Source organism: Cydia strobilella, chromosome 1, assembly GCF_947568885.1.
Source record: "Cydia strobilella chromosome 1, ilCydStro3.1, whole genome shotgun sequence".
NCBI classification, from domain to species: domain Eukaryota; kingdom Metazoa; phylum Arthropoda; class Insecta; order Lepidoptera; family Tortricidae; genus Cydia; species Cydia strobilella.
Window position 1 is genome coordinate 10,536,821 of NC_086041.1, and position 27,508 is coordinate 10,564,328.

General features: G+C 42.3%; 1 protein-coding gene across 2 annotated transcripts; it reads right to left on the reverse strand.

The window, feature by feature from the left end:
- Nucleotides 1–859: 859 nt before the first annotated feature.
- LOC134740981 (chromatin-remodeling ATPase INO80) lies at nt 860–27,508 on the reverse strand. 2 transcript variants are annotated; one of them, XM_063673679.1, is made up of 29 exons: nt 27,276–27,508; nt 26,834–27,082; nt 25,854–26,059; nt 24,688–24,879; nt 17,318–17,406; nt 16,706–16,901; nt 15,560–15,697; nt 14,039–14,235; nt 12,624–12,834; nt 11,517–11,696; nt 11,037–11,292; nt 10,510–10,656; nt 10,184–10,324; nt 9,937–10,058; nt 9,493–9,773; nt 9,099–9,349; nt 8,486–8,589; nt 7,999–8,154; nt 7,543–7,702; nt 6,277–6,404; nt 5,956–6,045; nt 5,432–5,509; nt 4,904–5,062; nt 4,544–4,646; nt 4,270–4,340; nt 4,038–4,149; nt 3,558–3,710; nt 2,408–2,604; nt 860–1,231 (listed from the first exon to the last, which is right to left on the reverse strand). In XM_063673679.1, the coding sequence occupies exons 2-28, from the start codon at nt 27,069–27,071 to the stop codon at nt 2,420–2,422; spliced, it is 4,344 nt and encodes a 1,447-aa protein (XP_063529749.1). In that variant the 5' UTR covers nt 27,072–27,082; nt 27,276–27,508; the 3' UTR covers nt 860–1,231; nt 2,408–2,419. The 2 variants fall into 2 exon arrangements, with proteins under 2 accessions (XP_063529749.1, XP_063529760.1); XM_063673690.1 differs by lacking the exons at nt 24,688–24,879; nt 25,854–26,059; nt 26,834–27,082; nt 27,276–27,508 and adding an exon at nt 18,038–18,094.

Below are 27,508 nucleotides of genomic sequence, written 5' to 3' on the forward strand. Positions count from 1 at the left end.
AGAGAAAATCTTTATTTTTAAGCAGGATTACTAAGACTAAATTCGGTAATCAGCAACCAGGTAACCGTGAGGAATTCCCAAACTTTGCTTCTCTAAAAGAAATTTTTTGAAATGAAATTTGAATTACTCTTGTAGATGTTACAAAACGCAAGCAGAAGGTAAAATGGTCAGCGCCATTTAGCAGCGCCGTTTTATGTACACTAAAAAAATCCAAGAAAATCCTTGATAGCGCGATTCAGGATATTAACTAGTCGGGTCAGCGCCATCTAGCGTTCAATTCATAAACTAACTAAAATGAATGCGTTTGGGGGTCATTCATTATCCCACGAAAAATCTTGATACGGATTTAGGATTTTAACTACGAGTAGTCGGGTCAGCGCCCCTCTCTACCGAAGACTTAAAAAAATTACTTTTATGATGTTTTCCGATTTCTCAATCTCATCAGGTCAGGCTCTGATGATCGGATCATGGAGAAATCGAGAAAATTCTACAAGGTACACGTATTTTGTATTGTATCACATGGTAATCACAATCCATACGTAATCCATGACTATAAAATTTATACTGTTTTTATCTTGTCTGTGTATGAGTATGATAAAGATCCTAACCGAATTATTTGTAATTTTTTTGCACAATTTTCGAGTACGATTTTTTCTGCTCTACACAACACAACAGGGGTTGAACCCACGATTTTTTAAACCACACGCGTTTTTTTTCCATCTGTCCAATGTGTATTTGCGTCTCACATTTTGCTTTATGATAAAGTAAGACGCAATGCACATTGGACAAAGAAATTGGACAGGTGAATACCACCCTATTGAACGACAATCTCAAGAAAGTAATAATAATAAAACAAAAGTTTAGTTTCACATTTATTGCAAAACATCCACTTCCTCCTATAATACAACGGCATCACGCCAAACGCGACTTCAAACTATTTAAATTAAATTTAAAACCACAACAATTTAATCTTCATAAATAAGATGATTGTCCATATTTCATTAAATAACATTTAAATGAATCATTTTCTTTTTAAATAAAATTGATTTCTGTGTAAAATTAAAGTAAAACTTGCTTTTAAAATAACAATAACGGAGAACAAATAAAAGCGTATGTACAAAGCTGATTTAAATTTAACATGTCAGTATTTACTTTAGAGTTTAGTTCATTAATTTAATTAAATTGCACTAGGTGGGGCTCAGCGTCGAACACAATTGGGGGTGTATGGTATCTGTAACAATAAAAGTGGCTATTAACCTTTTGGACGCCAATGACCGATATATCGGCACCGCAGGTCCAACGCCAAAGACGCATTAATCGGTCAAAGACCACAGAGCAACATAGACCTTCATGCATGTGTATAAAGTTCAATTTTTTGACACTTCGGTGAAGTGGCGTCCGAGTGACAGCTCTTGTGTTTGACACTGCGTCGAAAAGGTTAAACCTGGAATTTTTGATGTTCCGGTGCTTGTGACGTCACGGCATTTAAGGTTAAAAGTACTCTTAACTAATCACATAAATACAAAACACGTTTTTCGTAGGGGGTTTCATGGATAAGGCGCACGTACCTCTCGTCACCGCTAGGACTGGTAGGGCGGCGACGGCGGCGCGAGCACCTTATCCACGCGGCCCGCGACGTGTGCTGCCGCGCCTGCGCACGTACCTCTCGTCACCGCTATGAGTGGTAGGGCGGCGGCGGCGGCGCGAGCGGCACGAGCAGCGGCTCGGGCGCGCGTCGCGGGCGCCGCGCCGGCCCGCGAGGCGTGCTGCCGCGCCTGCGCACGTACCTCTCGTCACCGCTAGGAGTGGTAGGGCGGCGGTGGCGGCGCGAGCGGCACGAGCAGCGGCTCGGGCGCGCGTCGCGGGCGCCGCGCCGGCCCGCGAGGCGTGCTGCCGCGCCTGCGCACGTACCTCTCGTCACCGCTAGGAGTGGTAGGGCGGCGGTGGCGGCGCGAGCGGCACGAGCAGCGGCTCGGGCGCGCGTCGCGGGCGCCGCGCCGGCCCGCGAGGCGTGCTGCCGCGCCTGCGCACGTACCTCTCGTCACCGCTATGAGTGGTAGGGCGGCGGCGGCGGCGCGAGCGGCACGAGCAGCGGCTCGGGCGCGCGTCGCGGGCGCCGCGCCGGCCCGCGAGGCGTGCTGCCGCGCCTGCGCACGTACCTCTCGTCACCGCTAGGAGTGGTAGGGCGGCGGTGGCGGCGCGAGCGGCACGAGCAGCGGCTCGGGCGCGCGTCGCGGGCGCCGCGCCGGCCCGCGAGGCGTGCTGCCGCGCCTGCGCACGTACCTCTCGTCACCGCTAGGAGTGGTAGGGCGGCGGTGGCGGCGCGAGCGGCACGAGCAGCGGCTCGGGCGCGCGTCGCGGGCGCCGCGCCGGCCCGCGAGGCGTGCTGCCGCGCCTGCGCACGTACCTCTCGTCACCGCTAGGAGTGGTAGGGCGGCGGCGGCGGCGCGAGCGGCACGAGCAGCGGCTCGGGCGCGCGTCGCGGGCGCCGCGCCGGCCCGCGAGGCGTGCTGCCGCGCAGGCGCGGGCGGCCCGGCCCGCGCCGCGCGCGCACGGCCGCGATACTGGCCTCCAGCGGCGCTTCCGACTCCAACATTGCGGCACCTGCGATTCATTTGTACATTATTACAAGGGCCAGAAGTTTACGAGTTTGACGTGAAATAAATAACTTCCTCTTTTCCTATTTCTATTCAATAAAAGTTCAAAGTAAAATAAAAATAATGTAGATTTTATTGTACGGCTTCACTGATTTTTTTTTTCTTTATTTAGAAACAAACAGTCTCTTATATTAATAAGTTGTTACAATATAGGGTAAAAGACTTGTAGACCTACAGTTCACTAAAAAACCGGCCAAGTGCAAGTCGGACTCGCGCACGAAGGGTTCCGTACCAAAAAACGGCAAAAAAATCACGTTTGTTGTATGGGAGCCCCCTTAAATATTCATTTTATTCTGTTTTTAGTATTTGTTGTTATAGCGGCAACAGAAATACACCATCTGTGAAAATTTCAACTGTCTAGCTATCATATGCACGGTTCATGAGATACAGCCTGGTGACAGACGGACAGACGGACAGCGGAGTCTTAGTAATAGGGTCCCGTTTTTACCCTTTGGGTACGGAACCCTAAAAAGAGTTTGAAAGCCATATGACTTATATAAATACTAAATTAAACTAGAAATAGAAATGCTAAGTTGTCAAATCAATGTTACTGAAATATTCTTTCATTTTAACAAAAATAAAACAAAAATGGAAAATAAAACAAAAAATGGATAAATTGTAAAAACAGACAAAACACGAATAAAAAATAAAACAAGATTAAAAAGCAAACGGAATGCGTCCACGACCAGGACGACGTAACGTAATACGCAGCGACAGAAAAACTGTAAAACAAACTACATATATTTTGTCAAACCAATTTTGTGAATAGAAATCGGGGGCAAATTTGAAAGATGTAGGTATGTTCGATTGATTGATTGGCCACACAAATTTTGAATTTCGCGCTTTCTTCGACTTAAATTTTGTTTGTCAGACTATACTTAGTTAACATTTTTTTTTTACCGGCAACAGCGTCCGCTGAAGTGCCCGCGGTGTCGGACGGGAGGGGTCGCTCGCGGCGTGACGCGTGTCGCGCGCCGCGCGGTCGGCCCCGTCGCGCGCCGCGCGTTGATCGCGTCGCCGACCACGATGAAGCTCGACCCACGGGGGAGAAAGCTGTAGATGTAAATTACTCTATCAAATGTATTACATATAAACCTAAACAGTAAAAACTCCAAGAAGCATGAACAAAGATCCCTTAGTAAGTTCATTACAGTTAAACTGGCAAATTTTAGCACGTTTGAAGGGTTAACAAAACTCCATTCCCACTGGTTTGCCTGCCCCTTGAGTCCTACAGACTCCAATTCTAAATTTAAAAACTCAAGATCGTGGTTTGGCTGGCACATGTAGATCCCTGAGATTAGGGTTTAAGAAACAACGAACGGCATACATTACTCATTCTACGTCTCTTAACCTTAAAGTTTAGTTGGTTGATATACTCACGCGTGTGCGGTGGGGTGAGATGCGCGTCGCGTGGTTCATCGTCCACGAGAAGCGGACTACCGGGCTCCGAACACGAATCACGGCCACGCTTCACTTCGACGGCCGCGGGTTGCTGCAACATACATTGTGTTACTGTAATAACTACAACTGAAACACACAATGAAACTAAAGAACCTCGAGACAAATTTGACACCGAACAATCAAATCAACTTATAAGTAACAAGTTACTTACAGGTGGCAGCGCCGCTGACTTTCTTTTTCTTTCTCTTTCCTCTTGTTTCTTTTCTTCTGATTTTTGTCGGTCTGAAAACAAAAAAAAATCAATATTGTAAGTAGTTAACATTATATGCATATTAAACAGTTTCGTTACTTATACATTGGCAGACATATTTTTCATGGGAAATATTTTTTTGACATGCAATCCCTAAGAGAGCGAAAATGTGTTTGAGAGTTTTTAACGATTTTTAGGAGGAATAAGTGGCGGACGGGTTTAATAGCAAACTTACATTTTAATTCTATTTCTTCGTCGTCCAGCAATAACGAGACGACTTCCTTTGGCTTCAGTGTGTCGGGCTTAAAGTTGCCGCCGCTTATCACCATCCTTTGTATCTGTACAGAGTTATTGCTTCATATATATGTATTTCATCATATGTGTTTACATCAATAATTGCACACTTTCGTTTTGGCGTTTTCGTTTGTTATTTTTTTATTAATTTATTTAGAACACAGTTGTCAATTTTTTTTGAGAGTTCAGAGAAATTTTGACATCTTTCCATGCAATTCTGTAAACTTCTCGTCTGCACTGCACATCAGTACATCAGATCTTGGCCCACAGTAGGTTAACAAATAATAGGTAACTAACTTACCTCACTCTTTTCCCTGGCCCTCTGCATGATCCTCTCCTCAATGGTGCCCTTACAGATAAGCCGGTATACGGTGACTTGCTTGGTCTGCCCGAGTCGGTGGGCGCGGTCCATGGCCTGCTGGTCCACGGTTGGGTTCCAGTCAGAGTCATAGAATATCACCTGTCATAAAAAGAACCCAAGATATCATTTATTAGTCGCCTATTGTTCAAGCATAGTCAAAAGTAGACGGTGATAATATTAACACTAAATTAACCTTCCAAAAACCAGTTGCTTCCCGGGCAGCCTCTAAATTCAGATTAAATTTAAAACTTGATGATTTTGTTTGAATTAACACCCTGTCTCCTCATGTAGCCAACAGATTTTGAAAAAGTAAAGTTCGTTAAAGGCTGAAAGGACGCGGAGTATATGTTGGATAGGGGGCTCAAACGCCCGCATGTCGCATTGGATCGCAATTTTCTCGTTCCCACCCAGGACTATAAAACCACGTTACAAATGCAGCGACATAGTTAGGTATCATAATTAACTTACAGTATCTGCAGCGGTGAGGTTGATACCCAGGCCGCCGGCTCTCGTGGACAGAAGGAACACAAATATATCGGTTCGTGCCTGTGAATTATATTGATTTTGAGTTCACACCGTCAGACAAGTCACTTTATAGTAGTGTATAGTTATGATATTGCTAGCGCCATTTTTTTATTTAAAAAAATCACCATATTATTTTTGTCATTCGTTTCTTTCACAGTCTGAGACATTGAGACCTATTTATTTTATTTATTAAGAAACAAACAGTCTCGTATATGTAACATTAGGTACAAGGGTAGTTAGTAATATTGTAGACTTACAGTTTCCTTAATTAAATTTATGTAAACCTAAACATTAAAGCATTTAATTTGAAAGTATCTATATGAATTATCGATTTCAATCGTTAATAACAATTAAAGGTGTGTTAATAAATACACCTGGGGGTGTGTTACTTATTGACCATCGACTATAAACTGTAATATGTTTCCGATTTAGATAGTCCTTATAACATATTTCTGATGATTGCATACCTGGAAGTCAGCCACCATGTCGCGCCGCGCCGATATCTTGCTTGAACCGTCTAATCGCATGTATTTGTGTTTTCTGTGCCACATGTATTCCTGCCAAATAACATTTTTAAATGTTTTTTTTTTACAGTACGGTATATTTAATATATCAAAGATCGAGCCATATGATTGATGGGTATGCGATGCGTAGATATGTACGCGCTCGTGCGCTCACAAGATACCTCACACAACTTTCATAAGCATGATGATTCATCCATTACAATGTGCATGTCTCCTTCGGTATGCAGAGGAAGAAAACAATGATTAATTGAAAACCATACACACCTCTAAGAGATCAATCATCTTGGTCATCTGGCTGTATATGAGAACACGGTGTCCTCTCTCCTTAAGCCGTTTTAAAAGCGAGTCCAATACTGTGAGCTTGCCAGCGTCGCTCACCAGCTGGTTTTTATCTAAAACAAAGCATATCACATTTTCAAGTACACAACTGGAAAAAATATCACATAACGTAACACGCACGAAAAACAATTTAAAAAAAAACAACTTATCACTAGTAGTACAAATGTAAACGCAGTTGTAATACTGCTCAGCGCAGCAAGACAAAACTAGCACATTCTAGGCACCCATCAAAGCGCATATGATGCAAAAATCTCTGGTTTCGTGAAATAAGTAAAAGAAAGTGAGAGAGTTGTACTACTAAGCTTTTATGATTGAGTCAATAATTCGTAATATCGTAACCTTTTGAAGTACAGGGGCTTGACGGAGCAGTATAATGAAGAAGGGCGTATGTATATTTTTCTCAATTATGCAATGAAATGTTGATATTATGTTCGTCATATTAAGCTGGGAAGTATCACGTCTCAGGCGCGGCTAGACGAGACGAGAGGTCTGTAATGAAATTTCATACAAAGTTGCAGGCCTAGGCCGGGAAGTGGCTCTTTTTTAATTTCCATTTTACATATATTTGTGACACAGCATCATGGCATTCAGCCATAACAAAAACTATAACTAATATTTGCTTTTTGGTTCGGAATGACATTCTGCCAATAGGTAAGCCTATTAAAAAAAACAATAAACGATATTTGATATATTTTGCAGTTTTATTTGTATAGAATTCCCAAAAAAGTGATAAATAAAACATTAAATATACTCCATGTTTAAGGCAACGATGTATGTGAAGCATAATATCAACATAAAAGACTATGTAATCTTAGTTGTGGCTAAAACTACAGTCAGACGGATGCAAGGCGAAAAATTCAAAGATACATAAATATATCTTGAAAATTTGTGTAATAAATTGATAAACTACATGTGTAAAATATACGACACGTGTGATAAAAGATAGGTATAGGCGGTAGTTATATTTTGTGTCTCGTTTACTTGTAGTTTCTTTAGAAATAAAACTTTAATTTCGTGGAGATTTCTTTATTTATTTCATTGCATGTTTGAAAAAAGCACTATACATACATCGGCGTGAAAAGGGGTTGTCAGCCTCATAACTATCCGGTCTCACTACGTTCGGCCGTCTATATGCATTCGGCCGGCAACCCCTTACTTCCCAGCCTCTGTAGTAATGTACTAATATTATACCTGGTACTTGCAGCGGCGCCCAGCCGGCCGGCGGGCGCGCGGCCGCCACGAGCCGCGCGAGCGCGTGCGCGCCGGCGCCGCTCTCCGCGTGCGCGTGCCGCGTGCGGTGGTACGCGAACTGCCGCGACGACGCGAACGGCTGCAGCGGGCACACGCATACCTGCGCACACGATATTGATACTTCTGCAGGTCTATTAGACCAGAGGTCCCCCAGACGAGTTGCACAGTCGCCAACAAATATATCGGTGCTACCGATGTTGCCAAGTATCTGAACATGGACTTTTAACATTTTAATAATAGAGGCTGTGTTCAGAATTCAGATATTACAATAAACACAGTACATACAACTATCCAAAGGATTAAATTAGTTTTGAAATCGAAAGACAATAGGTTGTATAAAGGACTACATAATGACGTTTTTGTGAGGAACTAAGTACAATTTCTATTGGACTTTACCTTGGGTTGAGCAGTACATAAGAAAGCTGGTAAGCTCGTTGGCATATCTTGATACACTTTAGGCGGTTTCTCCACGTGGGCGAATTCCGCAACTTCTGCGCTTGGCACCGACATCACACCTCCCTCTTCCGTCTTTATCTCACGCAACATATCCGACTGAAAAAAAAACAATTGGTAAAGCCCGATTGTATCAAACTAGACTAAGGCTGCTAAGTTAAAATGACGTGGACTAATTTTGAGTTATCCTCAACATTACATTTTGAATTACACTTTAGAGCCAACCAACATTAGCGTCTTGAGCGTCGGCGTCTAGTCAGCGCTATAGAAAATGGCGTCGCCGCGCAGTTGCGCGAACGTTGCGTCGAGCAGCAGCCATAGAGTTGACAAGACGCGGACGCTTGGGAGACGCTAGTGTGGGTTAGTAGTTGAACAAATTGACAAAATATATAGCTAAGTTACTTATAAATGTGTAAGTTAAATGAATTACCTGATCATCATGACTTTTCAGATTTCTAGTCCTCATGTTTCTGTGTTCTATCGTCTCCGCCATGTAGTATATGCTGTGTTCTGTATGTGTGTAGAATGGACCACCTATAACATAAACATGAAATGGAATAACGCAAACTCTGACTCCACTGTCCGTCTGTCCGTCTTTCTGTCACCAGTTGAAATTTTCACAGCTGATGTATTTCTGTTGCCGCTATAACAACAAATACTAAAAAGTACGGAACCCTCGGGTCCGGAGCCCGAGTCCGACTCGCGCATGTCCGGTTTTTCAATTTAATTCCTAATATCTGGGAGAACATATAAAAACTCAAAAATGGGCGTTTTCCCAGAGATAAAAGACCTACTAGCTATCGATCTAGCTCGCCCCCGAAAACCCCCATATAGCAAATTTTATCGAAATAGAGCCGTTTACGAAATCCCCAAAATATAAAAATATATATATTTCGGGGATCTCGGAAACGGCTGTCAATAAACGCTGTCCGTCTGTCTGTCTGTCACCAGGCTGTATCTCATGAACCGTGATAGCTATAGACAGTTGAAATTTTCACAGATGTTGTATTTGTGTTGCCGCTATAACAGCAAATTTGGTTTACCTTGAGTCCACAGCGGGTCAGTAAACAGTAGGTCCCTCCACATCAAGCTGTCTGTTTTTCTTTGCCTCAACACATCGCCATCCGGACACAGCAGCAATCTATCCTTACTACTGACATTGTCATAGTAATCTGACTCTTCCGTCTCTTCGACCACTTCGTCTTTTACTTCTGAATTCGTGTGCTGTTGCCACCAGAAGTGCCGATGCCGAAGCCTTTCGTATTTTTCTAGACATTGTTTTATATGCTCCATGCTAAAAAAAGATTTCCACTCATCGAAATGTTAGGTTAAATATTAAGAGTAAGTCAGAGCGTAAGTCTCGTTTTAGTGGAAGTTCTCAAAATAGTGTGGCATTTTTTAAAGAAGATTATGTTATATGTATATTATAGTACTTACGCGTAAAACCATCCGCACAGCGTCACTTTATACAACTCTATCGGCGAAAGGTCAATGAACCTCATAAAGTTGAACATTCCACCCTCTTCACTCAGACTTCTGTGTACATAATCAGGCGTCAATATATTCAGCCTGTTGTACAGCAAGTGCCGTTTGGACGGTATGCTTCGTACCAGGATGGCTTCTTCGGCGACTAGTTTCGGTAGGTGGTAGTCGTCGACTTGCATTGCGAAAGGAGAGCGGACGTCGCGGCGTTCGAACAGCTCGGGGTGGTTACATACCTGGGATAAAACGATCATTAATTAATGTTACCAAGCAAGGAATAAACCTGTGTGAAGCTAATCTCTTACAAGGTCTATACAACAAAAGATCCAATAAGCGAAAACAAAACGGATGAGATATCTTATTTTACTACTCATAAAGTTAGAGATTAATTTGGCTAACCTTTCTGAATTGCATGACCAAGTTCATCAGATTGGAGGTGAAGTTCTTGTCAACGTTGTGGCCTGATTCCGATCCGACAGTGAAATGCAGCAACTCTTCGATTTTTATCTTCTTTTTCAGTGCTAAAAATACGGTTTTTGTGAGGCCACTTTTATTTGCGGTACTTATTGAGAAAAAAAGACACGAAATGGCCACATGCGACTATCTATACAGGATGTTTGCGACACCGAAATCATACTAGACTAACCTATGTACAAGAGTTTTTGTCTGATGGTGAGCGGACAGTGCACCATTATCTCGATCTTGTCTGATAGCTCGTTCTCCACATCCTTCTTGATTCTTCGCAGCATAAAAGGCTTCAGGATCATGTGGAGCCGAGACAAATGCTCTGGAACAACACAAAATCGATATTAACAAAACATAATCTTTTGTTCGAAGTCTTTCTTTTGCTAGATCTGCTATGTGAAAAAAATCATCAATTTCATTTGTCGCCTGGCGACCCAAAAGCCCGTTTGCGCAAACTTCGTTGTTTAATTCAACCGAAAATATTAATTTGTTAAATTAGTTACTTACTCTCATCAATAGTGCTCTTATTCTCGGCGTGGCTTTCGATGTCTTTTGAGAACCACTCGTTGAACTCATCGTGCGAATCGAACAGCGTGGGCATGATGAAGTGCAAGAGCGCCCATAGTTCCGCCATGCTGTTCTGTATTGGAGTACCTGCAAGTTACCAATACTGATGATTAGGTATATGCAACATACATGCGTTTTAGAAAATGTGACTCGTATACATCACAATTTGTTGCCGTGACGATAAGCGCGACCATGATTCGCCTGTTGGGAAAGGTAAGCTTCAAAGAAGGTTACAGGCAGGCGAAGGTAAAAGGAATGTTGAAGGGAGCAAGGGAGACATTATTCTGGTGATTCACGGGGGTTTAGCTTTCACCACTGCTACCACCTCCGTGCTTTTACTGCATAAGCCTCATTCAATATTATTATTGGCAAGGATTGTTCAGGAAATAAGTTCCCTAGCATAGCATATAGATTCCCAATTTCTCAAATCTAGCTTATCTTACCGAACAAAAAAATCTGATACTAACCTGACAACAACAGTCTGTTTCTACAGCTGAACCCAAGCAGTAGCTTCCACCTCATGCTAGCAGAGCTCTTTATAGCTTGAGCCTCGTCCAATATCATATACTGCCACGAGACTCTATTCAGGTACTTAAGGTCACTGACAACGATCTGGTATGACGTCACAACCACGTGAAACGCGGCCTGGCGCGTGTGAAGGTCTTTGCGTTCCCAGAATTGCCGGAGAATCTTGCGTTCGTTGGGGCTGCCCCAATAAGGTACCTGCAAATTTACTGTCCAATTAACCATTTCTATGATGAGTCAAACAGAGAGTGATCTAAAGAAGAGTTTATCATCATTCAACCATTCAATTTCGACAAGAGTTGGGACTTGTTTTTGTATCATGCTATATTACAATGTTGATAAGGCAGTTTTTGTCGAAAAGAAAAAGTTTTATTGTCAATATTTACTGGTGCATGATAAACTCGAATAAATTTTCAACTAACAACTTTAAAATCAGGTACGAATCTCTGCAACTCCTGTTGCCAGTTGTGTAATGTCGACGCTGGTGAGACCACTAGGAAAGGACCCCACACGCCGAGCCGTTCGGCTACGTGGCAGAGGAACGCTATGCACTGTACGGTCTTTCCGAGACCCATCTCGTCGGCCAGGATGCCGCTGATACCCTAAAAAATTGAAAAAAAAAATTGTTTGTAGCGAATTTTGCCTAAAGAAAATTGCCCACGTAACATAATAGCACGGCATAGAAAAACGTAGGCAATTAACTTTTCTCAAACATGGAATGAAATATTGATAGGTATTATGTTCCTTTAAATTGGCCGTGAAGTGTCACGTTTCAGACGCGGCTAGACTAGAGGTCTTTAATGAAATTTCATACTAAATTGCAGGCCTAGGCCGGCAATGGGCTCTTTTTTTAATTTCCATTTCACAGATATTTATGACACAGCATAATGGCATTCAGCCATTTAACCTTTCGAGACCCGTCGGCTCCCTGGGTAGCCATATTTACTCCGGGTCCGGGTCTCGAAAGGTTAAAAAAAAGTATAGGCAGTATTTGCTTTATGGTTCGTAATGACATTCTGCCACTACGCCTTTAAAAGAAAAACAATAAACGATGTTTGCTATATTTTGCCGTTTTATTTATATAAAATCGACATGAACATAATAAATAAGACATTAATTATTAACAAAATTCAATATTTGTAAAATTACAAATTTAACTACACAAATAAATATTTAACAATCGACAGTCAGGCGCGGATACAAGGCGAAAAAATCAAAGATACATAAAAATATACGGGTAATAGAAATACACGACACGTGTAACATATACGTGTGATAAAGATATACGTGTTAGTTATATTTTGTGTAGTTTACTTTTAGTGTTTCTATAAATTAAACTTTGATTACGTGGTTTTTATTTATTTATTTTATGTCATGTTTGAGAGAAGCACTATACATACCTCGGCGTGAAAAGGGGTTGCCGGCCTCACAACTATTCGGCCGGCAACCCCTTACTTCACGGCCTCTGTTGAAAGTGCCAGGGCAATATTAAGCGGAGAATACACCTAACAAAACAAACTCGAACCGACCTGATCGTAAAGATTGGCAAGCCAATTCATCCCCTTCAGCTGGTAGCCCTTGAGCGTGCCTTGGAAGATGTCGGGCTGCGAGTGGTCGCCCCGGGCCTCGGGCGCCGGCGCGGGCGCGGGCGCCGCGGCCGCGTCGAACTGCCGCGTGCGCGCGCGCTCCGTGCGGAACGCTTCTCGCGCGTTGCGTGACGCGCGCGCTTTCATTGCTTCGCTGGAATTAACGGGGTATGTTAATGTCATAAAACCTATAAAACCTAGTTAATTGATGTTTTCTATCGAACTTTATTGCCTAGGCGATAAGGGTGACAGTTGGTAACTTGAGCTACCAAAATCATGTGAGTGGGTGTGAAATATTATTGATATATTTACTTAAACTTTCTTGTACAAAAAAAATACACTCGTCCAAAAGGCGGACTGAATGCTATAAGGTATTGTCTACTAGTCAACCATCGGGCAAAGCAGAGAATTTTTAGGCGGTGCAACATTATGATTAACTATACAAGTAATATAAATAATACATCAGGCAAGTAAGCTTTGGGTCCCTGTCCTTGTGCAAATTCCTCGGTATTCTGTTCATGCCCTACCCGTCGCACATAGGAGCGTAAATCTGTTTCTTTCTTCCATTGCATGAAGTGGGTATACCAGCCGTAAGACAGACATCTTAATTTCTTTTTCTACTCGTCGAGTATAATCTGTGTATTACAACTTCACATGCAACACTACAACCTTACTCTTTTCAACGTTGGATAGTCTATGGCACTTCCGACTCGAGCATAAGAATTTTATACGGTTTAGTCAATTATAAAAATTTTGAAAATAGAACTTTATACATTTCGAGGAGACTCGATTCAATGCATCTGCTTTGTGATTGGTTGGCCAACAAAAACATTTTATTTTATGTTGTAGTAGAAACAATTTCTTCATAAGTCAGAAACGCGCATGTGACGCCCTTCATATAGCAACATCCATACCCTACGAAAACCACTTAGCGTTGCTTGTTAGTCTCCATAGGCTACGGTGGCCAAAATCGAGACAAAAACTGTCTTAAAATTGAATTTAGCGCGGAGCAGGTACCAGAGCCTCATGTGTTACGAGGAGGTGTCGTTGACCAACCCGCCGGGGGCGCCGGGCCCGGCGGCCGGGGCATCGGTATGAACTGTATGAAGGTATCGCGGGCTGCGGCAGCTTGCGTATCTTAGCTGTATACTTTTGGTTTGTTTACCTATATGATTCTACTAGTTGAAAGTATTATTTTTTTGTCTCGTAGAAAAAGTATTGTATACAATAGTGATATAATCAAGCTTTTCAATCTCGTACCTTAACATAAGCAACTCAGCAAGCTTCGTTGCTTAAACACGGTACTCGACTGAAAAGCTCTCTATTATATCACGATTGTATAAAATACTATTATTTACCTGTCATAACTATCAATAGCCGCAAGCCTAGGGTCTCTGTCCTCATCAAGCTGCCTCAGTATCCTGTCAGCTCCGTTCCCGTCGTCCGTGGGAGCGCTCAACTTCTTTTGCATGAAGTGGGCATACAACTCCGTTTGCGTTATGAGGAAGTTCAGCTTGCGACGTTGCCGCTTAGCTTCCATAAGTTCCACATCCATCTGTCATAGTAATAAGGGTTTTTAAGCTAAAATACCGATACATGCTTTAGAACACACGATAATTTTAAATTAGATCTACAAAACAAACTCATTCAAGTAAAAAAGTTTATTTGGGCTACATAGCATAATTTGCAGCAAAATTTGAAACTATAATTACTATAATTAGTGATCAATTTTAACAGCCTGACAAGATTCTATGTGGCCTTCGCCATGTTGCGGATTTTCAGTGGTACTAATTTATTTTACTGGCAAGGAGTAGAAGGTGCCTCCTAAAATGTCAACGTTTGTTATCAAATAGTAGGTACTCATTTACATGTCATCGGTGTAAACAAGAAGCAAAGGTTTCGCAACTATAAACGATTGTACCACAAAAATGCCAAAGAGATTCCCACAGATACAAGAAATATTATTTTGAATACAATAAAAAATATACATCAAAAAAGGGATGTCTTGAAATTGGTTGTTGACATGACCAGTAAATGACATTTTAAATGACTTTACCCTCCTGAGTCCCAATAAAAAAAACCAAATACGTTGGCATAAAAGCCGAGAGTCCTTTATAAAGAAATAAGTGTTGTCTTGAACTTTCTATCGTTTGAATTTTAAAGGTTTCAAATTAACGTGTCCGTTTTTTGCTAGGATAAAGTTGATTTTATACTCTATGGGGAATATTTAAAGCTTGTTTTTAATTAAAACTTATTTGGGCTTTATAAACACCTCTTGGCGTTTATGCGACTAAAATTCTTTACTTTGATTGCTAAAATGTGTCATTTTGTATGGGATCAGGTATCTTTTTGATTAAGAAAATATGACCAAAGGGCTTCTAAGATGTTTTTATATTTAAAAATTACAAAAGTCACAGAACTCCTCTGTTAAAAAACACATCAAAAACTTTATTTATGTACTTATTTTAGTTAAAAACTTACGTAGCAAAATCAAGACTATGTCTCACATTATAATATTTTTTGCAATATAACTTTAAGTTTAAATCTTTGAATAACTAAAAATAAAATTACTTTCCACCACCATCGCCTTACTTTTAGCGCGAAATATTAAAACTTCCTAAACTAAAGGACTCTCGGCTCTTATGTTTTTTTTTTAATTTTCGGTCTACATGTCAACATTAAATCCTTTATAAAAGCCTCAGGGACTCAGGAGGATACATGACGTACGCACAATATTGTCATATGTAAGCTGTTTGCAGCAACACTATCTCAAGGCCAATTAGAATCTTGCCAAGCTTTATGGCTTGATTTAAAAAATATGTACAATGTTATTTTTGTTTAGTGTAATAATTTTAAAGGAATCCGAAAAGCTGTATCACCTTTCTCTGTTCCTCCGCCTCTCTCTCCATACGTCGTCTCGTTTCTCTTTCGGCGCGATCGTATCTCCTCCAGTACGCCTGCATTTCTCGGCTGAGTCGCTTGCATCGCCACACTGTCTCTTTCATGTTTTTCTGGGACTGCGCATATAAAAACAACCAATAGTTGTATGAATAATTAGAAACAGAGATAAGAGGTTTCCATTTTGCCCTATTTTTTCAATTTTTTTTATAGTTATTTTTTTAGGGGGTCACTCGGTGACGATGTCACCCCCGTACTGAGATCTATAGTAATAATGTTTTTTCAATATTGCAAAAGAGTTTCAAGTCAGTACAGTAACATTTCTTTCTGGTATGGGAAGTGACACAAAATCATCATCAGCTTATTTATCCTCCTAGGGCCTAGCCATACAAATAAAAAATCCAAAATTTACCACTGAAATATGACTTATTGTAGTTATTGTGCAGGGAATAGAGTTGATTTTTAGTTGTAACAAAATTTAACGAAACAAAAGAAATGCAACTGTGCCAATTGCATAGGGTTTAAATTTCATCGAACCAAAGATAGATATAACTCCGTAATAGATGGATACAGTCTAAGGAAAAAACGTGCCTCGAAAATCAAGAAAATTTGATTCTCCTTCAGAGGGCGCTACTAGTTTTGGCCTACAGTCGTATGATGGCGTTGACGGTTTCGTTTGTTATTTAACAATTTTAACGCATATCAGTGAAAGAACATGGGTCAAAATCATAAAAATAATTAATGCAAATAAAAAGAAACATTTATCAATATTTAAATACATTCTATCGTATTTTTATAAATCTTCATTTTTAGTTTTAAAGTGTGTTGACAGATGGCAGTGAATTTACTGGGGTTACAAAATTTACTATGACAGTACCGCTCTAGTATCAGTTACTCTATGATCGAACTGAAGAAGTACTATAAGTAGGACCTTGGGCCTTAGGAGATTTATACCTAATAATATGTAATATGTACCTATGTTTCACTCCTAAAAATTAAACCCTGTTCAAAATTACGCTCATTGCTGTCAAACTAAACAATTGCTATGTTTGGTTGATCGAACTGTAAAGAGATTTTTGAGCGAGGCTTGTGTAGTGCTTTAATTTTCCCATTACTTTTTAACCAACCTGCATAGCAACATGCCTCCAATGTTTACAGCATAGAGTAGCTAGCCTCTTCCGTTGCAACATGACCTCCCTGTGCGTGGCCGTTCTAGCCCTTTGTACTTTTCCCAATTCTTTCTTGACGAGCAGCTGCCAGTGTCGGCGGCGGCGCGCGGTCAGCGCTTCTGGCGTTTTGAGGGTGGATAGCTTTTTGCGACCTCTGGAAAATGTTTTGGGTAATACTCGGCTACCAAATACCTTATTAAATTAACACACAACACAATGCTTTTTACTAATTATCACACCGATTTGGATGTAACATGCTTCTCAGGCATAGAGCTTTAGTGCAATCATGCAGTTTGATAGATCGGCCACAATAATTTGTAATATATTAGTATGTAATTTCATGTATGTAATTTAGTGTAGGTACTGTTCTGTAACATAACATAGCCTGTAAGTTAATACTAACAACTATGGACTGTAACTGTCTGAAAATAAATTATTTTTATTTTTATTTATTTTATTTTTCGTACCTAACTAAGATTATGAGACATAATTTACAAAATAAGGAAGAATTTGTACCTAATAATATTTAAAATACACTAAAATAGAAATCAAAGTAAATAAATGACCAACCTCACTCCTGGTTTATCTACAATGGTAAATTCGTCATCTTTCTCTTCCTTAATATTTCTTAGTTGATCTTCCCAATTCACATCATCAGGCTGCAAAAAAAAGGGATATTACACATTTTTCACAAAAATAAATGGTTAAGGTAAGTACCATCATTATCCAGCGTTTTCAAAATAGAAGCAAATGAGCCTCATGCATGAAGTTTATATTTGAACGAAATATGTTTTATTCGGATGTTTGTTACCGTTATATCATGTTACAAATGCATTTCCGTTTTTAAATTAGTATTTAATTACTTAAAATTATAAATAAAAAGTACAAAAATTTGCCCGCGAAAAGCTAGCGAGCGAAACGCTCGAAACGCCACGTGACGTCACGCGTTCGACAGATTAGTGTCATTAGTAGCAAACGTCAGTTGGGCCGCCCAACGTGTGACGTCATCACGCTCTGTCGCATTCGCGCCAAAAATTATGAGTGTTCATTGGCGAGAGAATGGACTGTAAAGGGGGGCAATAAGGGATGAGATTTAGGGGCCGGTCGAGCAAGAAAGTTGTGCTATACTAAAATTAACCTATGAAGTGAAACTAAAGTGCGAAATAGTGTAGGGCGAAGTTACCTTGCAATCCGGGGTTGTGGGCTTGAACCGTTGGCCTCCGTTGTAGACCCTGGTGTTGGTCCCGGGCTGCCCTTGTCGCAAGCTAGAGGTAAGCTTAGAACCGTTACCTTGATCGTCCAACTTAGACCTCGGATTCTCCACTTCACGGATGGGCACGGCGTACTTCGGCTACACAGCACTGATTTTAAAAGTAGTCTAAATATTAGCAGTAGTGCTTTTAACAATTGCGAGAAAATTAGCGAGAATGGCGAGACACTGTGTTAACTGGTAGTAGGCTTATGACAGACTGGCTCTGACAGCTTGTGACAGAGCAATATTCAAATTCAAACTGTGACTTTTGTGTTGCCACAGTAATTACAACAAGAAATCTAAAAAATACAAAGCCAAAGCTGAACATTCCGCCTACCAAAATGCAATTGTATTTTAACTAAGCGAAAAAGATAAGAAAATAACAAAAAAGGTAGTGCGATAATATTAAAACTAAACGAAAAACGGACAGCACAAAGGTAGCGCTCTAAAGCGGCTACGCAGGCAGTGGGCACAGCTTGACCACAGGCCGTTTGTACAACCCTGTGGCCGTGCGCACAGTAACCACACGACATATCCCGTCAGATCCGGGGTGTGTATCGGTGATGCGACCCAGGGGCCACTTCATTGGGCTCGTCTGCTCGTTCACAACGAGCACGAGTGCGCCAACTTGGATGTTGGGCTGTCTGTCGTGCCACTTCATCCGCTGCTGGAGAGTATGCATGTACTCCTTCGACCATTTGTTCCAGAAGTCCTGGTGCATCTTCTGAAGCAGCTTCCAGCGTTGGAGAGGGCTAACCCGAACGTCTGACAGGTTTTCCTCAGGTACGACCGACAGGGGTTCCGTGGTGAGGAAATGACCCGGAGTCAAAGCCGACAGGTCGTTGGGGTCAGTGCTGAGAGGAGTGAGTGGCCTCGAGTTGAGCAAAGCCTCAACTTGGGTTAAAACCGTCGAAAATTCCTCATACGTCAGCCTTTGGTTCCCGACGACACGCGCCAAATGTGTTTTCACGGCCTTAATTCCAGCTTCAGCGAGTCCTGAGAAATGTGGGCTACCTGGCGGGTTGAATTCGAAGGCAATTGTATGGTGTGCGGCAGCATCCTTCACTAGACGTTGCAAGATGTTGTTCGCACCGACAAAATTTTTTCCTTGGTCAGACACTAACCGGCTGCACCGACCACGACGAGCGACGAAACGCCGAAGTGCGGCGAGAAAAGCATCCGAGGACAACTCGGTGACAAGCTCGGTGTGAATGGCCTTTGTTGCGGTACAGACAAAGACACAAATATAGCCCTTGTACGTCTTGTTACCGCGTCCGCGCCCGAGAGCGATGTCGAAAGGCCCGCCAAAATCGACCGCTGCGCTCGAGAAAGCCTTAAGTTGGGATATTCGATAGGACGGCAGGTCGCCCATGAACGGCGCAGGGGCACCCAGTGGCCGCACCCGAAAGCACTTCATACATTTTGATACCACTGCGTAGATTGCCCGTTTTGGACACATGATCCAGAAGTGTTGTGACAACAAGTTATGAAGCGTTTGGATGCCTGGATGCATGAACCGCCTATGATAGTCGTCGACAAGAAGGAAGGTCAGACGATTGTCGCGAGGTAGAAGCAACGGATGCTTCACGTCGAAGTCGAGAGAAGCTCGCGACAGGCGACCGCCCACCCTTAAGAGACCCGCGTCATCCGTGAATGGGGACAGTTTCCGGAACGCTTTTGGAAGAGAGTTCGAATGGTTGTTCGCAATCTTTTCGATTTCCTGAGCGAAGCTGCGCTGTTGCACGGAGCGCACAAGAAGCATCAGTGACTGCTTTACTTCGAGAGGTGTCAAAGGTCCGCGTAACAACTTCGCGGTCGTCTTTTGGTTCTTCGCGTTGTTCGCGAAGCGGCGACAATACGCTAAGACACGTTGAATCGTTCTTAACGACGAGAACTTCTCCAATAAATTGTCAATGAAGGCGTTGTCATTGGACACTACAAGGACCGTAATCTTTTGTTCTTCTTGAAGAACATCCCTATCAGGCGCTAGTGCTGACTTGGGCCAGCTTTCGGAAGGGTCCCGGAGCCAACCAGGTCCGTTCCACCAGCACGTTTGGTTGACCAAGTCTTGGGGAAGCAAGCCTCGAGATCCGCAATCGGCTGGATTGTCAGTGGTTCTAACATGATGCCAGGAGTCGGGAGGAATGACGTCTTGGATGTGACTCACACGGTTGGCCACAAACGTTTTCCACCTGGACGGACACGACTTGATCCAGGTTAACGTCACACTTGAGTCCGACCATGCGATGATTCTATCTACCAAGTGGAAAGGCTTCAAAGCCTCCACGACCGAAGCCATCAAGTCCGACAGTAGAACCGCTGCGAGCAATTCAAGTCGCGGCACGGACAATTTACGTAACGGCGCGACCTTGGACTTAGCACACACCAGCTGGACGTCGACGTCACCCTCCCCAGCTACTGTACGGCAATAGATTACGGCACAGAAACCGCGTTCTGACGCGTCGCAAAATCCGTGGAGATGTAGCACGTCGAATTTCCCGAACAAACGGCGAGGCACAGCTACAGCACTCAGCGAAGAGAGTTGAGTTTTAAATTCCTGCCATTCCAGTCTGATGCTTTCCGGGACATCTCCATCCCAGGAAACGCCCGAGACCCAAAGTAACTGCATCAGATACTTGGCGAGAAATGTTACAGGCGAGAGGAAACCCAATGGATCGAAGATTCTAGCTATCTCCGACAGAATGGTGCGTTTTGTGCATCGACCGTTAGGAGTAGATGCTACACGAAAGCGAAAGGAATCAGATTGTGGTTGCCATAGCAAGCCCAATATCTTTAGAGAAATGTCAGTCATTTCTTCGAAATTTTTAAAATCTTCCGAGTACAGGTCAGAAGACGGAAGACTCTCCAGGAACTCACTACTATTAGAGGTCCACTTCCTCAGATGGAAACCCCCCGACGACAATATGTTTGTAAGTTCCAGCTGGAGTAAACGCGCCTGCTCGACAGAGTCCGCTCCGGTGACGACGTCGTCGACGTAGATGTCACGAGCGAGAACAGTTGAACCACCTGGGTATTCGGCTGCAGAATCACTGGCCAGTTGAGCCATTGTACGAAGCGCTTGGAATGGCGCAGCAGAAACCCCGTAGCTTACCGTTTTGAGACGGTAGTCGCGCACAGGACCGACAGCAGAGGGCCGCCACAAAATGCGCTGGAATTCTGCGTCCTTTTCAGAGACCAGGATCTGCCTGTACATCTGTTTCACGTCACCTGTGAAGACAACAGCATGCCAGCGGAAGCGTGTGAGCAGGTCGAAGATGTTGGTCTGAAGCTTGGGCCCAGCGAGAAGAGTAGCGTTCAAGGACACCTCGTTAGCGTCCTTAGCGCTTGCGTCGAAAACCACGCGAAGAGGAGTGGTGACGGAGTCACGCAGAATTCCATGGTGAGGTATGTAATAGAAGTGGCCTTCACTTGTGGAAGGAGGTTCCACTTCCTCCAAGTGACCGCGAGACTCATAGTCAGCCATAAATTCCACATACGCCCTTTTGAACTCGGGGTTGGAATTCAATTTGCGTTCCAACGACGTGAACCGCTTGAGAGCGATTTCGCGTGAATTGAGGAAGGTAGGTTTGTTCGCGGGATCGACAAATGGTAACGGAACTACGAACCGGCCTTCCTTATTGCGATAATAGTTTGTACGAAAGTAGTCCTCGCAGCGTTGGTCCTCCTCCGAGACGAAAGGTTTGGTCGGAGAACTAACGTTTTCTAACTCCCAAAATTTCTTGATGGAGTCATCGAGCGACAAGATCTGCGAAGGACTCGACACGAAAAAACAATGTTTATTATTGTTGCGATAAGATACGAGAGCGCTTGTTGTGAGCTGACCCCCGTCACACTCACCCATAACGACCCATCCATAGATGGTTTTCAACAGAGTAGGCTGTCCAGACTCCCCGCGCCGTATACCGGGCAACAACGACGAAACGAAGACCTGTGCATTAAGCAACAAGTCCACCGGCGCCGGACGGGCAAACTCAGGATCAGCCAGCGATAAATTCTTGGTGTGCGACCACCCCGACGAATCGACAGGTTGTGGAGGTTGGTCGGCACACACCGGCGACAAAACGAAAGCTTCGAGTTTAGTACTCAGCGAAGAGGGTTTATTACCCATTGGCTTGATCTCACATGAAAGTGAGCCAAATGTTTGACAGGGCGAATTGCCAATGCCAAACACGGTGTGTTGGCCAGACGTTTCAAACCCTAGCATGTCTGCACAGGATTTTGACATAAGATTGCATGCACTAGCACCATCCAAAAGCACACGCACTGGGCGGAAGACACCAGAACTGTCCCGAATTAACACCTTGGCAGTAGCGAAGAAGACTGTATTCTCTCCCGCCATAGCAGTTAAAACCGTGCTACTACTACTACTGCTCGTGCTACCGCTAGGTGGTGTAGTTGTAGTCTCTGTGCCCGTGGGTGCTTCAACATTCTTGGTGAAGTGTAACAAATTGTGGTGTGAGCGATGACACACACTACAGCGAGAAGCCCGACAAGTCTTCACTTTATGTGCACTTGAGAAGCATAGAATGCACAGACCCTTCTCCTTTACAAAATTAAAGCGGCCATCGTTGCCAAGACTTGTAAACTTGCTACATTTGTCAAGACTGTGCTGACCGGAACAACAAACACAGGTCGGTGTTGCCGGAGTCGACACGACAAGAGCCATTTTATTTTTTGTTACCGGTTTAACACTCTGAGATGGAGGCCTGACACTTACACTTGAGTTCTCCAACGCCCTGCTCCGCTTCTCGATAAAACTTTTTAATTCTTCAAACTTCGGAACCTCGGTGCTGGAAGTGAGTTGTAACTCAAATGCTTCCCGAGTCGCAACATCTAGCTTTCCCCACAGCAAATAGTACAACATAAAGTTCTTATCGGGGAGGTTAAATTTGGACAAAATATTTAAATTTTCATTAAAAGTTCTAAAAACCCTTTCCAAATCTGTTTTGTTTTTGACCAACTCACAGTTAAGCAATTTTTCATAATACATGACAGCAATTTGCCTCTTCCTGTCATAATAGTTGGACAGCGTCTCATAAGCACTACTATAATTGTCACCCGACAAAGGAAAAGATTTTATTAAATCATGTGCGGAACCCTGAACGCTAGACAATAGGTAATGCAATTTTTCCACGTCACTAATTGTGCTCCGACTATGTATGAGGGAGTCATAAAGCTCCTTGAAGGACACCCAACTTTCCAATTTTCCATCAAAAGGTTTAATCGCTATTTTAGGAAGCTTGGCTAAATTATTTTCAAGCGTTAAAGGTTTCACATCCGACTTATCACTCATCTCACTTTTGGCCATTTGTCTCAACCTACATTTTACCGATTTCAACTTACTTTCGAATTCCCTCGTAACTTCGTACTCTTCCACACGTCTTTCAGGTTTCAGCGGACGTAAGATCCTCAACTGAGCATTGTGAAAGTCTTTTTCCAAATCTTTTATGTCCGATTCATCATAACCTTTTAAGTCGGAACTCTCGATGTTTTCCAAACGAAAAATCGCGTACCCTCGCGCGACACGGAACATGTCCACGGTCGCGGGCTCCGGATCACTATCACCATGGACACTCATATTGTTTTAAATGCAAATAAACACACTAAAACGGCGAAAAAAACACAAAACTAATTGCAATGCAAAATAATAACAAAGTACCGAACCTATATGTATATATTGACACTGACAGCTAACGTCAACACTTGACAGCTGTGACAATGTTGCCGACAGTATTAACCACGAGTGAACGAATGGTTTAGTAAAAGCACTACTACACTACCAACAACTTTCTTGCTTTACCCTCGACTTTTTTAGAAGTCTACCTTCAACTTTTTGAATTAAACAAATGATATGAAGATATGTATGACCAAGCGAATTTGAATAAGCAACACACAACGACAAACGAAAAACCAAAGGTCACTTTTCAAATTATCCGGTTCGAAGACCAAAATGTTCATTGGCGAGAGAATGGACTGTAAAGGGGGGCAATAAGGGATGAGATTTAGGGGCCGGTCGAGCAAGAAAGTTGTGCTATACTAAAATTAACCTATGAAGTGAAACTAAAGTGCGAAATAGTGTAGGGCGAAGTTACCTTGCAATCCGGGGTTGTGGGCTTGAACCGTTGGCCTCCGTTGTAGACCCTGGTGTTGGTCCCGGGCTGCCCTTGTCGCAAGCTAGAGGTAAGCTTAGAACCGTTACCTTGATCGTCCAACTTAGACCTCGGATTCTCCACTTCACGGATGGGCACGGCGTACTTCGGCTACACAGCACTGATTTTAAAAGTAGTCTAAATATTAGCAGTAGTGCTTTTAACAATTGCGAGAAAATTAGCGAGAATGGCGAGACACTGTGTTAACTGGTAGTAGGCTTATGACAGACTGGCTCTGACAGCTTGTGACAGAGCAATATTCAAATTCAAACTGTGACTTTTGTGTTGCCACAGTAATTACAACAAGAAATCTAAAAAATACAAAGCCAAAGCTGAACAATGAGCGTTTCAACCGCTCAAAAATTTTCAACATTTTAAATATTTTTTAATAAAATAATGTTAAGGCATACAAAAGTATTTTTATCATTTCCGGTGTTCCAACGATATAAATTATGAATCCAAAAATGAAAATAAATTCATGCATGGAGCTAATTGTTACAGCCTAAAATTAGACAGACCATATCACTAGCTTCACCCCGACCCTCCCTGCCACGGCCGCGCCTACTCTTCTGCTTAATGCCACGCCCGCGCTCGCCGGGCCGCCCGCGGCGTCCGCGTGCGGCCGGCGGCGGCGGTCGACTGATGCGCCGCTCTGGGTACCGGTCCACCGTTGATAGAAGCCCCGCACCATAGTACATGTAGTGGGAGTTCTAGATAAATTAAGAAATATTTGTATTTAAAACAAAAAAGGATGCAAGCATTATATTAAGAGGCCGTAGTCGATTTTGGAGCAAAAATTTAAAATTGATAGATTTAGTCGTTGAAATTATACACGTTTTGTTACGTAAAATCTAAATAACAAGTATTGGTTTCTATTAGCACGTCTTCTCATCTTGCCTTTTAATAATGAGGTTGCGAGCGTACGTCACCGGTAATATATGAATAGAAGGGGCAGTTTTTAAAAATTCATCAGAATTTTATGGTGGTATACAAATTGATGTATAAGAATAGTTTCAGCAAATGTTGTAGATTGTTTAAGTATCAAAATTACGTTGAAATTAAGTCGATTTTCAGAGAAATTGTCACTTGTTTTGAAGTAATTTATGGAGAAAATTGATTTCGGCTAACTTTCATTTACACTACTTCAAAGTCATAATAATAAAAATGTAGTCTGATAAACGTCAAGTACAGGATATGTGTAATACAAAATTACCATGTTTAGCCGTCCAAACGTTACGAAATTTACAAATAAGAGCGACAAAATCAGTGCTTTACGCGCGTTTACCTAAACGTCCATCAGAAAAGCAAACATTACTAATTTAGTGAGTCTCTTTTCAAAAAATTGATCTGATAAAAGGTAAGATAAGAAGACGTGCTAATAGAAACCAGTACTTGTTATTTCAATTAGGTAACAAAAGGTGTACAATTTCACCGACTAAATCTATCAATTTTACATTTTTGCGACTAAAATCGACACCGGCCTCTTAATATTTTGTCATTCACCAATTACATGATGTGGAGACACAGATACTCTTTCATGAACACATGCTACTGAAATACTCAGAATTACCAAATAACAGGTTACTAAACTAGATTAATTGCAGTTATACAATTTCAATAACTAAGACCTAAAAATGACATCTGATGACTGAAATCATATATTGTAAAAACATGCCATATATACCCCTTGATCCTTGTAATAATCCTTAGTATATTTGTTATGATACAGTCTCTCTTTAAGCAATCTTTTTATCCTCTGATCTTTGCCTGCAGGTGTGTCCTCGCCACTACTGGTGTCAGACTCGGAGGACAGCAAAACATTCCGGAGCCATTCTCTCTCTTCACCCACAGATGTGAGGTTGTATAGGCGCAGGCGGTCACTATGGCGTTCTGTAAAAAAGGGTACTGTAAATATTATCAACTCCCTCTTAATGAAATATACTGTTAATAATGTGTTTGAAAATATCTATTTCTGAGAAATATATACAACATGCATAATTTCAATTTATTACTCAATGTTCACTTTAATGATTTATCATGGACATCCATGGATGGAATGGAGCATAAAGTGGATGTGTATGTATATGATGAATTATAATAGAGATAGACGTGTTAAAGAAATGATGCTATATAAACAATTCAAGATAAAATTTGAATTTTTAGAAAGTCCTTAAAAAAGAGTTGGAAAACAAACCTCGTTTTGATTATCAGCAACCAAAGTACAGTCAAGGAATTAGTTTAATCAATGTAACATTTTGAATCTTATAACAGTGACAATCAATATGAACATCCCTAAGGTTCTCATACCATCATAGGACCATAGACGGTGCAGCCTAGGGTTCAAGCAGACCAAAAAGGAGATGGCGGGATGACTTGGACGTATTCTACCATAAATGGTGGGAAAATGCCGAAGACAGGGTCGAGTGGAGAAAACGAGGAGAGGCCTTTGCCCAGCAGTGGGACACCAAAGTAGGCTAAAAAAGGACCTGATATTATTGTCACTATGATAAGGTATGAAATGGTACCAAAATCAAATTTCTTGACCATATACTATCTATTTTAGTAGTTTCGTTTGTGTACTGTGCGGTTGTAATGTTATTGTTGAAAACTATGGTTATTATTTTGGCTTAGGATCATTGAAGCATAATATTGATAAATACTAGCCTTGTTTAGTAGTGACAACACCATGTACCACCCTATCTCCTTTGGACATCTCATTGCCCATAGATTTGCCATCAGAGTCATCGTCACTGTCACTTCCGCCTTCGGAGTTGAGGATCTGTTCCACCTGGTTCACAAAAGGTCGGATTTCCAGGGCAGCTTCCAGCCTCTGTACGTGTACAGGCCTCGCGACTTCATGCCGCTTCAGCGACGGCTTACCCACAACGCAATTTTCAGTCATACCTATCAAACCTGAAAAAACAATTCAGTGAATCAGTGATTTATAGGGAATCTAAAGGTCACACGCTCGCTAAACCGCTGCGACACGAAACAATAAAGCAACGACTAAACGATAAACGCGGACACACAACGACTCTCACACATGAATCGCGATTATTTTGAATTTCAAGTAGACCCCGGCCACTTTGCAAAAAGTTGAACTTACACCTATTTTGGATACCTCCAAGATGACTTCACGTTGATTACTTAACACAAAATTCCATAGCATTCACAAAATGGCGAACGAGAATATTCGACAAATCGCTGTCAATGTCGCCGCCCGAGCGGCGCACATAACTACTCATTTCATATTTGAGCTTGAAAAAACACAAGCCCGCCATAGTTGACGAGATTGACAACAAAACATCTTGACATTGTACTGGCCAATAGAAACAGTTT

Bases quoted from the DNA above. Each gene is read 5' to 3' on its own strand.
- LOC134740981 (XM_063673679.1), bottom strand. From the start codon at position 27,071: ATGACTGAAAATTGCGTTGTGGGTAAGCCGTCGCTGAAGCGGCATGAA. The intron at 9,774-9,936 runs GTTAGCCAAATT...GTTTTATCCCAG, and splicing joins TGGTCATGCAATTCAGAAAG to GTATGTAACCACCCCGAGCT. The intron at 8,590-9,098 runs GTAAACCAAATT...TTTATGTTATAG, and splicing joins TGACCCGCTGTGGACTCAAG to GTGGTCCATTCTACACACAT.